Source organism: Megalops cyprinoides, chromosome 2 (genome assembly GCF_013368585.1).
Source record: "Megalops cyprinoides isolate fMegCyp1 chromosome 2, fMegCyp1.pri, whole genome shotgun sequence".
In the NCBI taxonomy this organism is placed as follows: Eukaryota; Metazoa; Chordata; class Actinopteri; order Elopiformes; family Megalopidae; genus Megalops; species Megalops cyprinoides.
Genome location: NC_050584.1, coordinates 57,107,285 through 57,120,308, shown reverse-complemented (window position 1 = coordinate 57,120,308; position 13,024 = coordinate 57,107,285). Strand labels below are relative to the sequence as shown.

The 13,024-nt window shown below is 38.3% G+C and overlaps 1 protein-coding gene across 3 annotated transcripts; it reads right to left on the bottom strand.

Annotated features, from left to right (window-relative positions):
• Positions 1–11,906, bottom strand: rnpc3 (RNA-binding region (RNP1, RRM) containing 3). 3 transcript variants are annotated; one of them, XM_036521985.1, is made up of 15 exons: positions 11,735–11,906; positions 11,577–11,624; positions 11,335–11,444; positions 11,072–11,164; positions 9,609–9,720; positions 8,865–8,933; positions 8,633–8,769; positions 7,278–7,403; positions 6,433–6,584; positions 3,281–3,445; positions 2,900–2,994; positions 2,585–2,643; positions 1,739–1,871; positions 1,080–1,152; positions 1–645 (listed from the first exon to the last, which is right to left on the bottom strand). In XM_036521985.1, the coding sequence occupies exons 1-14, from the start codon at positions 11,897–11,899 to the stop codon at positions 1,084–1,086; spliced, it is 1,533 nt and encodes a 510-aa protein (XP_036377878.1). In that variant the 5' UTR covers positions 11,900–11,906; the 3' UTR covers positions 1–645; positions 1,080–1,083. The 3 variants fall into 3 exon arrangements, with proteins under 3 accessions (XP_036377878.1, XP_036377879.1, XP_036377880.1); XM_036521986.1 differs by having other exon boundaries at positions 1–569; XM_036521987.1 differs by having other exon boundaries at positions 1–73.
• Between the last annotated feature and the right edge of the window lie 1,118 nt (positions 11,907–13,024).

The following is a 13,024-nucleotide window of genomic DNA, read 5'->3' as shown; positions in this document are numbered from 1 at the left end:
TCAGTTTTATTTAAAAAGAGGGAATGGAAGAAATCCTTTAAGGTGTCTTCAAGGTAGAGGAGAATTCATCTGGCTGGACAAAGGAGTAGACAGTGTCAAACTGGGCAACACAAGTCATTTAATTAAACTAGGCCCACTTATATTTTTACAGCAATGTGCACTGCTAGGGCAAAAAAAAAAAGATACTTTACATGAATAAGTACTTTGTGGCATGTATATTTTATCCATGCAGGTGCTACTATGAGCATCTGTAATAACAAGAAAAACACTGAACGTGCAGTTCAAGTGACTATAAAATAAATAAGAAATCACATATTAAAAATTAAATTCATCATTATGTTCTGAACAACACACCCAGATTTTCTTTGTTGTTTATGAACCGACCACTAAATAATTCAACTTAAGCAACTATGCTTTGGCAGCAGACTCCACTCATTGTTCCAAAAGACCCTTCAATTCAAGGTTTTCTCTCAAGCTTAACTTTGTGGCTTTCTGAAAGCACCGGGGTCTTCAATTAGCAATGCTTCATCTTCAGGGTCAAAAAAGCAACAGAGACAATAAACTGCAGTCTGGAAAGGATATGCCAGAATCAGAAGGATACACACTTTGCACTTCGGCCACAACATAAGGCTGTAACTTCAACATCTTAAGTAAACAGAAAAACAAAGCTGAAATGGGTTTGTGGAGAACTTAAATTCTTAATAAGCATAAAATACCAAATGACTCACCTGACCTTTAATGAATTACTGCAAAAAGCTATGAGTAATTGGTGGCAATTTTTTATGAAACAAATTTCCAAACATATAATATGTACAATAATATAAAATTATATCTAATAATATGTAATCTACAATATTATGGGAAAATTGATTCCTGAAAGACATTTATCTTTGGGTGCAGAAAAACCACTTATTTCTGTGGTTTGCCTGTTGTGTAGAGCCAATCAATAACAATTTTAAGAGCAAAGCTTTTCAATTGAGTGTAAGACTGCTGAATCTTCTGGCAGAAACTTGAACAAAGGAAAACTGACCTCAGCATCCCAAATCTGACAAGGTCTTAAGAGTTTAGCTTCTTCTCACCTGTTTATTGTCTTTTCTGCCCTTTCTTTGGATCGCTGGAGTCTTGTTTCGGTCTTGCTGACCTGGCAAATTGCTGTCACGTGTTAAGTACAATGTACACAGTTAACACTACTTGCAGTTTGTTAGACCATCAGAACACATCAGGCTATTATATAGAGTACACATGGACAGTTTGATGTGAACCTGACAATTATATTCTACTTAAAACAATAAAATAAATTAAAACACATATGTCTGTAAAGCAGGGCAATTAGTTAAGGCTACTTTATGAAAAAAGGAAAAAACACTAACTAATGTACTTGTATTACTATTTACTACATATTGATTAATTAGATCATGTTCTAAAGGCAACTTGTAAAAGCTGGCAGGTTTGAATGGGGCCTCTGACCTGCAGAGGCCCCATTCAATCATATCTGGTTAGCTATCATATCTGTTTTCCATATCGATGTGACAAAAACTGCTACCCAAAACGCTGTTATTTGACCTATAGTATAACCCACTCTCTTCTTCTGAAGCTTTGCTTGGCTCATCCCTGTCTCTCACTCTAGCAAAATGAATGGTTACAGTTATAACCTTCATGCCCAGATAGATTTAAGCAATATCTAAGTAATGATGTAAAAAAAGTGGTTTTGAAAAGTTTGTGGAAACATGAAGGATACCACAACAAGCGGTTTGTCATAGAGCACGTATCCATTGGTGTCCCTCAGAGCCTTTTCTGCGCTTTTCTCACTTGGGAGTCCAATGAAGGCTTGTCCTTTCATTCGGCCCTCTTTCATTAAAACAATGTCAAACCTGGGACAAACAAATGACAGAAAACATTGTGTTAGCAATGTCAAGTAAGGAAAGGAAAGATTCACATATATGATGGATTTCTATATGTCAAAGAAAAGAGCCCGTATGAAGCCAATACATTGCAAATCCATTGTTTCAATACAAGACTGTGCCCTGCATGTCTATACTTTCATCTAATGATTTGAATCTATGATATGATAAAGAACCATGAACACCACTATAGAATAGAATAGAATAGAACAGAACAGAATAGAATAGAATAAAATAGAATAGAATAAAATAGAATAGAATAGAATAGAATAGAATAGAATAGAATGTATCTTTATTGTCCACCAGGGTGGAATTTGTCTTTGGCTCACCAAAACACAAGAACAACAACATAAGAAACAGACAGGCAGACATAAGAAATAGACAGGTAATAAAACAAACACGTAGACAAGATATGACCCAATATAGGTCTATAGGTCTATATGACCCCCACAGAAAAACTGATGTGTTTAAGCTGTAATGACAAATTTGATTATAAAACAGACATTGTAAGAATTAGGACATTATTGTAGTGCTGATACGAGGAAAAAACAGGAAAAACAAATAAAGACATTGAGGCGACATTCATTAGAGGTGTACATCTGGAGGTTGCAGATAACATGCACAAAACTGTAAGGCATAAAAACCATTCACTATTCACAGAGACAAAGAGCAAGGCATCTTACATATTTCTCTCTGCCTCCGAGGAAATGTCGATGTACCTTCCATAAATATATTTCAGGTCCTGAGTTGAAGAAAAAAATAACAATTATAATCATGCAGCAAAGCAGGTGGTTTCTAATTACAGATGCACGAAACCTAAATCCTATGGCTGATGGCAAGGTGCCCTTTGTCAAGTGAGAACTCTCTCGAGTGGAAACCAGGGATTATATATCCCACTCCAGGTCCAGATGCCACCAAACAACTTTCAAATATTGTGTTTGGGATTTTGCAGCGTGTACCATGTGATTTTCTCTCACTTTGTCGACGCCGGTACTCACTTTTTCTTCAACTTGCTTTCCAATGTTCTTTACGTACAGCCTGCACGTTGGATCTCCAGGTTCGTAATTTTTGAACACTGACATCCTTTTAATCTCTGTTTTGAAAGAAAAGAAACAGTGCAAAATCAAACAATAAAACAGGTGCAAAAAGTACAAGGTTTTGGACTGACTGTGGATCGTTTAATGTAATGTGGATGAATCACCATCAATCTTCACATGCAGAACATAGACAGTACCTCGCGTACCCAAAGATAGTTCTGAACACTAACAGGCCACTTTCCTGTCTGCCCAATCGCTGTGATGTTCAATTTATTAATTTTAGAATAGTTATGTAATGTTCTATTTCAAATGGTCAGCAGCAACCAATGCAACATCTCTTACCATCTCGTGAAAGCCGTCCCTTCTCTAGCTCTCTCCTGGAGATGAAGTCTGAGGGGATGTCCTCATCTTCACTGCTGTCTTCTTCCTGTTGGGTAACCTGGGCTGAAGGATACAGCTTCCCAAAGCCATCTGCTGGTTCATCTGCAGTATCGTTCTCAGCATTATCTACAAGTAACCCAATACAGATTGTTTTCAAAGGCCATCCTGTCTTTGTACACTTCACATAAAAACAGAAAAACAAAAGGGACAGCCCTAGGCTATGTGGTAACAAAGTTCTGTATCCAAAAAAAAACAACAACCAATGGAACTGATCATTTAGGTGTAATAATCCAAGCACTGAAATTCTAACATGAAATTAATGAACACCTTGACGTGAATTCAAGTAAATTTAACTACTGGCCATTCACTTCTGAGTGGCATAACATCTTGTTATGTAAACGGTTTACATAAATACATACTGCGCTATGCACATTGTATGTACATATGCATATATACACACATGTAAAACCTATATATATCCTTTACTTATATATGTATGCTGTACAAATCCTCAGGAAGAATGTCACACAGATCTAGTGCTATGAGCACAGAAGCAGAGAGGCAGCCGTGTTCTGATGAATTCTCCACAGAGGAAAACATCCTTTTTTCAAATTATACCTTATCTGTCTCTCCACCTACTCTAAATGTGCTGCTTATCATATGTACACAAGACTAATGAAAAAGGCCCAGCTGTGTGATGTTTGATCCCTCCTGCATTTGGCAACCTCCCGCGTTTGATTCTGAAATCCATTTTTTCCACTGTCTAAACGCAGTGCATTCATCACAGCTAAAAAGGAGAAGCAACACAACAACAAGATCGTTGAGTTCTCCATCTTAGAATGCAACTTGACCTGCCTGTGAGGAATTTTCAACCAGTTTCACATTAAGAAACAGGGTTCCAACCTTTTCTCTTCGTTTAAAAATCAGACTCGTCCTCATAGAGAAAAACATGTGTAACCTTTTGAATAATAATAAAAAAGGCATAAAATATGAAAGGAGTTATTGCAAATAAAGTTACCTACTTTGGACCCATAATCAATAGCCTTATTTAGTGGACCACACCGGTGAGAATTTTTAACTATATGAGACTTTTTTCTCCTTCAAAGTCACATATTTTAAGCATTCAAATTTTCCATTAATCAGGCAAATGTATTGTTGCCTTTTAGAATCAAGCCAAGTCATATTAAAATTATCATAATTAGCTGAACATTTGCACATTCTTTTCTAATTTACATGATTGTTGAAAAGCACTATTTTTTTTCCCACCACATTCCACTTCCATTCTGGGATTTCACTTGGTTCACTCATGTTTAAATCAGCACAAAATCATGTACATGTAAACAGGAATGCCTGTCTCTATCTGAGCAGAATCTTAGCTGACCTATTCTGTGCAAGCACTTGGACAAAGACAATATGAGACTATACTACCACAAAAATCAGTCAGTCATCTGCCCATTAGTGTTTTTAGTTAAATGATTAGCAACTAAATTAACAAGCAGCAAATACATATTTTATAGTGCTTTAGGCTGAAGTTTTGTATATTACATCTTAGATTCAGGAAATGAATGTTCAAACGAGCCAATATTAATATTGTAGCATCAAATCAAGAGTTTGTAAGAATGAGCAGACAGAATGATGATGAGTTAACTGTAACAAGTAATGCTTTCAAGGGTGAGCAGTCTGAAAATTAGAAGGAAAAGTGCATAATTTCCCCCTGTAGGCTGCACTGGTAAGTGTTCACACAAACAAACACATTTCTGCTGTGTGGGAATGATTTGTCCCACTTTCAGTGCTGCAAGGAAGACAGAAAAAGTATTCTTGTGTTTGATAAATGTCTGTCTGAATACATTTACATTAAGTTGTAATAATCTGCCAAATTGCTGTAGCCAATTCATTTAATAATTACTGGCATATTTCTTATTTTGTTACCTTATTAACCTTACTAAAATCTACTATTTTTTGAGAAATTGGGGTGTGCCTGTGTGTGTGTTTGTGTCTGTGATTCTGATGATTCTGAAATGCATAGTAATAACAACACAATAAAATAGACAGCTTTGTGAAAGCAGTGGCTCATTTCTCTTTTTGAGAAATGTCATGTTTATCCTGTGTAAATTACTGTTTTTTTGGTTATCTATAGCTTTTACTTCATCAGCACTGCGGTCTACCTCAATGATAGCCATTTATGTCATTTCCTGTGTCCCGAGATGACTGATTTCAAACTCTCTGATTTCCTCCTGTCATTGGTGGTTGTGCTATGTAACACATGACTTATAAGTACCAATACTAAAATGCTTGTATTTCATGTTTTTGATATGCAATCAAATTCTGGAAATGCTATCATTACTTGATTCATGTGACCTAGAGCCCCAGCCAAACACCTGCTGAGAATGTTATGGGTAGGCAGTCTATGATTTGAAGCAAAATGCAATTTTCTGTTTCTCTTCTTTAGGTTAAAAAAAACCCTTTGGAAGACATCTGTATGCTATTTAACCATGCAACATGTTTTCAAATGCTGTTGCACAAGATAAGATTGTTCTCACCCATTTAATTGACCAATCTCTGCAGCTCAATGGCTCTTGCCAGGTACAGCGTGAACTTAAAAGCCCTCACAAGGTAAAAGGCCAAAACCATATACCCCATATGTAAGCATATTTCAAATGAAGACGGTACTTCCAGTGCTTCCAACATAACAGTTCACCACAAAGAAGCATGTCTGTGACCACTGCTACCTCCAGTGCTAAACGCAGACCCACCATCATTATTCCATTCAACTTTTTTCTATTACATATGGACAGATGATAATGAGACACTGCAAATCAAGTAAAGCTGAAATCCCAGTACAGAAGTATCCAAAAAAGGTGGTTGGAGGTTTATGGACTTCTACTCTGATGACTCTCAGCCATGATCCAATGGGAGCTCTGTGTGTGCCAAATTTATTCTATCTAAGCCTTCAATCCCAAGGCTAACTGTGATGTTAACTGAAAAAAATAACTGATTTTGATTTGGGGGGAATAAACAACACTGTGGTATGTGAGTTCATGGCAAAAGGAGTGCAACCATTGGGCACCGATTCACTTTACTGTGCCTGGATGAGGGTGAGGTGGGAAACCTACCGACGGTCTCGTCAGTCTCTTCCTCCTGCATTTGAGTGGCCCCCTGCAGAACTCCTGCCACCTCGGTTGAGATGTGGAACTCGATTTTCTTCTGCCCGCACGGCTGCGGTTGCTCAAAAACATCGGAAGGCTGCAGAGGAGCAACGGATCCACTGAGAGAGAGAGAGACCAAAAAAGGAAAATGGGTGTCTGCTCTCTCTCCCCGCACAGATCACACAGAAATTTCACTCTCTCCTGCAAATGAAACGGCTTTTGAGACTTAATACGAGTAACATTTCCCTCTCCTCCTGTGCAGTTTGAAATGTTCAGATGGGCACTAAAATCCTGACAGTGGGAGGTCAGACACTCGCACCTGGCCAGCTGAATTTCCTGCTTGATGTGCTTTTGATTTCAGCTCACAGCTGGTCACTCTGTGATATTTTAATATTCAGCGATGAAGTACTTTTGAGCCAAAACAAAAAGTGATAACATGGAATGAGTCATACAATAGTGGACACACATACACTTCAGCCTTCTGATTTCTGTTAAATTAGTATATGGTTGAATCCATTGTTTGAAACAACCTGTGATAATGGGCTCCCTCCACCACAGGGCCACAATTGCAATTATATGACATATTACAAGTCGTCAAGAAGATTATGCATTGAATCCATATAATGGCCTTCTTTGGCCCTTTACCTCACCATCTTCAGGTGTTAAACCAATTACAGACTTGACTTTTGCCTTATTTTTGAAGAGCAAGCTCCCACTCGGCAGTTTGAACTCTATCATAATTACAGCACGACAGATTATTCTGTGGAAAATTGGGAGCTGGGTGAGAGGAGATTCATTTATGGCTTCCCTACCTATGCGAATCTGATTTTGGAGCAAAAAGGAGGTCCTTCAACTTGGGCTTTTTTCTTGCAGAGGGCTTTGTCTTCCTCAGGGGCCTTTTGCATGGCTGGTTCACCAACCCCATTAGTCTAATCATCCTTGGAAAATTAAAAGGAAAGGACATCATGAACAAACAGGTATAACATGGTCAGGTGGGTGCTTAGAAAAGAAAAGAAAGAAAAAACATTTAGTTATTAACTCATCATATCCATTTCAAGGTATGATCCTGTTCTTTTGAGACAGTAGCACTGACTGTCAATATGTTTTTGAATTAAATCTAAGCATACTGTAGAAATGCCACAGAAAGGCAAAATTAAATTCTTCTTTTTATCTAAGAACTCACTGTCTAGCAATTTAGCCTTGTCACCACCACAATGGTGACCACTAAACCCATGCAGAAGAATGAGCCAAGGTGTTCACAATTCTCCAAAATATACGTACAACAGTTGCAACAGTTCAAATCAGAAAGCCGTTCATTAAAAACTTCTGTCAGAAATACAGCAGTGGGGGGGGGGGGGGGGGGGTCAGGGATTTAAGGATAGTTATATCTATAAGATCAGTTCCTTATAATAAGCTGAATTCTGAACCCTTCAGAGCTTAATCAATGTCTAACACCAACCTAATGATTTTGACCCAGAACAGCTCAACAGGCAAGACCAGCAACTACATAGAATGATCTGCACTGTTGCCTGCCAGCACAACCCTCCTAGCACAACCTTTGTGATACAGCCAAATTTACATTACAGGTTACTCTGTTAACATAGTGTGACTCATAAGCCAACAGTAAAGATGATGATGAAAATCAGGGCAGACAATATTGAAGCTATAACTGAGGATATAATTCACTAATTATGGAAAAACGTGTTCAAATGTAGACACTTTATACTGCATCATCTACTCTACCACATGGAGATCTAATCAGCATGACTGTATTTCCTCATCATAAGCACCACATTTCAAAGAGATGGTATTGGAGAAAGGTCAGAGTGAGTAGGTCTGCATAGCAAATTGCAGGTCAGAAACATAGGCGTGATATTTGACTCTGACCTAAACTTTGTGCCACATTTTAGCAATGTAATGAGGACTAGTTTTTAGCATCTAGCAAAAGTGAGAGCACTACTGTCCTTACCTCATGCCTGTATTGCAAGCAGACTTGATTACTGCAACTATTGTCTCTGATTCTTGTTACAACTTTAACTGTTTTCTCCAATCTGTTTTGTGAAGCACTTTGTGTTGCATTCACAATGTACAAGAAGGTGCTATACAAATAACACACACATTAAAATACGAATGACACAAAATAAACTGACCTGAAACTAATCCTCACCTCTCTTTATCCTCGTCATCTCCGCTTTCATATTCAGACTCTTCCTCGCTAGAAAACTCCATCTCTTCTTCGGGCAAAGGGGGGTACTCCGGGGGTAAAGGGGGCATGGGGGGAGGCGGAGTGGGAAACGTCTCATACTAAGGAAGGACAGAGGATCCACAGAGTCAGCAAACAGCAACACACTCATTCTAAACAATATTACAGTCCAACCTACAGCACTGTGTCCTTTTACCATGGGCGGTCTGGCTGTGATGGGACCGAACGGGCAAGGGAGGTTCATTTTGTTCATCAGGTGAAGGACCTGTAGAGCAGGTACAGGCATTAAAAATTTGCACAGAAAGGTTTATTACAAATGCTCGAGACAAGCGGCCCTGTGATGTATTGCTAAAACAGTTTGTGAAAACCCGCCTACATGACACATGCACCGATGTGCGTATATACAAACAATAATTACAACCTTAGTGCCATATGCACGCAAATTAGAAGCAGCACTTGCCTTTGAGATGCTGCCAAGCCGTTCTAAATCTTGAAAGCCTGTTCAGCAACACACTAGCACCACCAAAAGACAGCATGAGAAATCCATCTTTAATGATTTCTCCACCACTGAAAAGGCAGCTTTGCCTTAGGGGAAATGTTAAAGTCGTAAATCATGCCTTCTGCTTAAGTTTACTATTAATAATTTTCTCCCTAAATTGTCAGATTTAAGGGAAATGTTTCCTGTTTGATCTTTGAGACTCTGGGCATGATTCAAGCACTGTTTTCTTTGGATTTTTCTCTAGCAATTAAATCCTGTCTTTTTTTTTTTTAATTTCTACATGGTATATTGGTATTTCCTCTGGTAAAACAAAATGCCCCCTACTCTCAAAAAAAATTAAATGGAAAAAACAACAAATTCTGCTCATGAATACATTCCCTGAATGACCTAGTAAATAACACAACATAAAATGAAATACTGCTTCACAAAATGTGTACTCACTTGAACATAAAACTTTGGTACACTCACGAGGGCGTGTGTAATGTTTGCCAAAATTCCACTTGATGGATGTGGGTATAAATATTTCAAACTGGGATTTGTTTGAAATTTTAACCTGCAGAGAGAAAAAAAAAGAAAATAAAAATGAAAAATTAAAAAAAAAATTCTCTGGATAATTTCTCCAATAACAGAAAATATGAAGAAACCGGGATAACAATGAATATTAACGCTGGGTACAAAAATCTTTAATATGTATTCTCTAACAAATGTCAGCATGTGTGTGTGCATGAAATACACTCAATAACAGAGTCCTATTCACATGCAGGGAAAACAGCATGTTATTCTAGCACCCACTCAGATTCCATTCACTGGCAGATCCCTGCTTTACACTTTATTGAACCACGCATGCAGTGAAAATCAATTCCTTTTTTCTTCCAGTTTTGCTTTCTCACACAGCACATGGGGGTCACTGGTCAATGACAGTAACCCCTGCTGTGTTGAATACAAAGAAACATTTATATTAAGAAACATTTTTCACAAATCTGAGAACATACTTTTTAATGGGTTTGACTGACAAGGGTTGAAGCTGCTAAATCACTGCTAAATCACATAAAAAAACACTATGACTGTGGTTGAACAGTAACTTCAGCACAAATTCCTGTCCATATCCATGGGAAGCATCCACCATTTTACAAGCACCAAAGAACACACATTCCATATTCTGAATGCTACTCCATATGCTATTCCATATTCCACTGCAAAAATGCACACAAAAGATTGCTTGAAATCAAATGGCTATGCCAATGGACAATGGACAGCAATGTGGTGTAGTGGTAATAAGCAGAGCTTGTAACTAAAAGGCTGCTGGTTCGATTCCCTGCTAGGGCACTGCTGTTCTACCCTTGGGCAAGGTACTTAACCTACTATTGTCTCAGAAAAAAAAATTGGCTGTATAAATGGATAAAATTGTAACATACTGTATGTAAGTTGTCCTGGATGAGATAAGTGTATGCGAAATGACAACAATGTAATGTAACATTGCAATTTTTACAAAGGATTTACTGTCCCGGTAAACCTAATGTCTAGCTACATAAAGGACGAAAAAGTGCAAAACAAACAAACCAAAAAACAGCAGCGCAAAAATGTTATCTGAAACCGGTGGTCAGGTGACTATTTCACACGGCGATTTTATCTCAGAACTGAGCATATCTCTCCCAATTTAGTCTTCTAAAATGTCAAGAACAGACAGGCTTTCAGGCACAATGCATTACTCAATGAAATGAGCACACATATGGAAGAGAGTCTGCTTCACCAGTGGGCAGAATGAAGACAAACAGAAACAAGGGTAAGATCTGACAGTGCATGGGAGCATTCGACTCCTTAAAGCTGTGCGCAGGCTTGTGTGCAAATACATCCATACATATACATAAGCAAACACACACACACACACACACACATTCACTTACCCAAGGTTTGGGGCAGCTCCATTTTCTATTAATGGAACACATTGTTGTTGTTTTCCCTCTTTTTTAACCGGTACACCTTTATCTTCAGTTGAACTACAAAAAAAAAGGAAAATATTGGTTCATCCACCATCTGTGCATATATTTTTGTGAGCCAAAGAAACAGAATGACAGCACCTATCATAGTATTCTCAAAGGACTACGAAAATTTCAGCAAGACACAGTAAGCTCACAGTAAGTTGATCTTTCATAGTTATTTAGAATACCTGTTTGGAACAGGGGGATCCTTCAGTACTGTCACATTTTCTTGGTCCTTGGCAAACTCAACAACTAGTGAGTGACTCAAAATGTTCAGCTGGTGGAGTCTAGTCAGGGCCTAAAAGAATAATAGTTACTTTGACTGTGATTCTGGCAGATTCACTGAATGTAAGTGTATCGTTATCAAGCAGGTAAAAATGGCCAATACATTCTGGAATTTCTATGAAATAGGTTACATGCAGGGGTGTACCTTGGTTGCTGCCTTCTCATTTGCAAAACTTGCGAAAGCTGTGTGTTTCTGTGTACAAAAGCAACACGTTAGAACATATGGTTGGGCAGAGAGGTATTGTTTATAATAATGATTATGACATGATTATGACTTCAGCACTACGACACTGATTAACGTACCAGTACTCCTTTATCTGAGAAGACCCTCACTGAAACCGCTCCAAAATATTTCAAGAGATCTTCCTTCTCGTCCCGGGTCAGCTCTGCAGGAAGGTGCCGTACGATCAACGTCTTACTCCTTTTCGTCTTCACCACCTCCTCAGCATTATCCATTGACTGCGTCATCTTTATGCTATGTGAACAATATTGAAAGGTCTATTTGAAGTATTTCGTAAAATAATATCTGAACGCGAAATGCTAAGGAAGTATACAAGTTACATGTCGGTTTTAGCGACAGTTGACCAACTAACTAGTTGACTATCCAAGCAACCTTGTTAGCTTGCTGGACACAGGCGAGAGCTGAGAGCGGGACGTGTAACTGGCTGAACGTGTTGTTTAAGCAAACAAATTCTAACGTTAGCTAACCAACTTTGCATCGGTGGTGTTTCAAACCCAAAGCTAACTAGCGATCTGTTTCTGATGCTACTTACTGTTATGATGCTACTGTTCCTTCTCACAGGTACATTAGCTAGCTGGCTAACAGGTTAACTGATAGTTTTAGCGTGCTACAGTAGCATTCGATTGCTTCTGGAATACAATCTAGCAAGTCGGTTAAACCCAACTCATAAAAAGGTAGCTTCAGGCAGAAGTAGCTTGCTATATGAGTGTGTTCCAGCAATAACACAGCACCAATTACAAGCGTCCTTAGTAGGTTTTAAATTGAACACATAGTTAGGCGGTAACTATAGCATAAAATGTGTTTCATACTTGTCCCAGATTCTTGCGTACACATCTGGCGCATTTCCGCCCAACGTAACAACTGATTGGATGTTTTTTTATTATGCCCGCCTACTTGACTACTTTCATTGGTTTAATAAAAAGTCCATCCAAGCTTCAGGAACTGGGTGTATTGACACACATCCCAATAGGCGATTCGTCTATAGACAGAAAATGACACCAACGGTCTGATCATTTATAAAGTAGGTAGTACGTTTGAGTAACATTAGAAATTTACCACCGAAAGGTGAAACAAAAACGAGATTAAAGATAACCAAGCCACTTTTAAGGCATAGATTAACACTTTAACATGACACTTTGCTATACCTGGTGAAAAACTCAATATGGTAGCAAAAAATTGCGTTTAATTTCTACAACCCTTGACAGTGTTTCTTTAAAGTCATTTTTACCTCACATTTAGGTTGACGGAATGCAGGCAGTGTGATGCATGCAGGTAATTAGAAAAAAAAAATACGACTGCTGAAAAAGCATGCTACCAGAAGCATTTGCTTTGGATATCTGTACCAATCTATG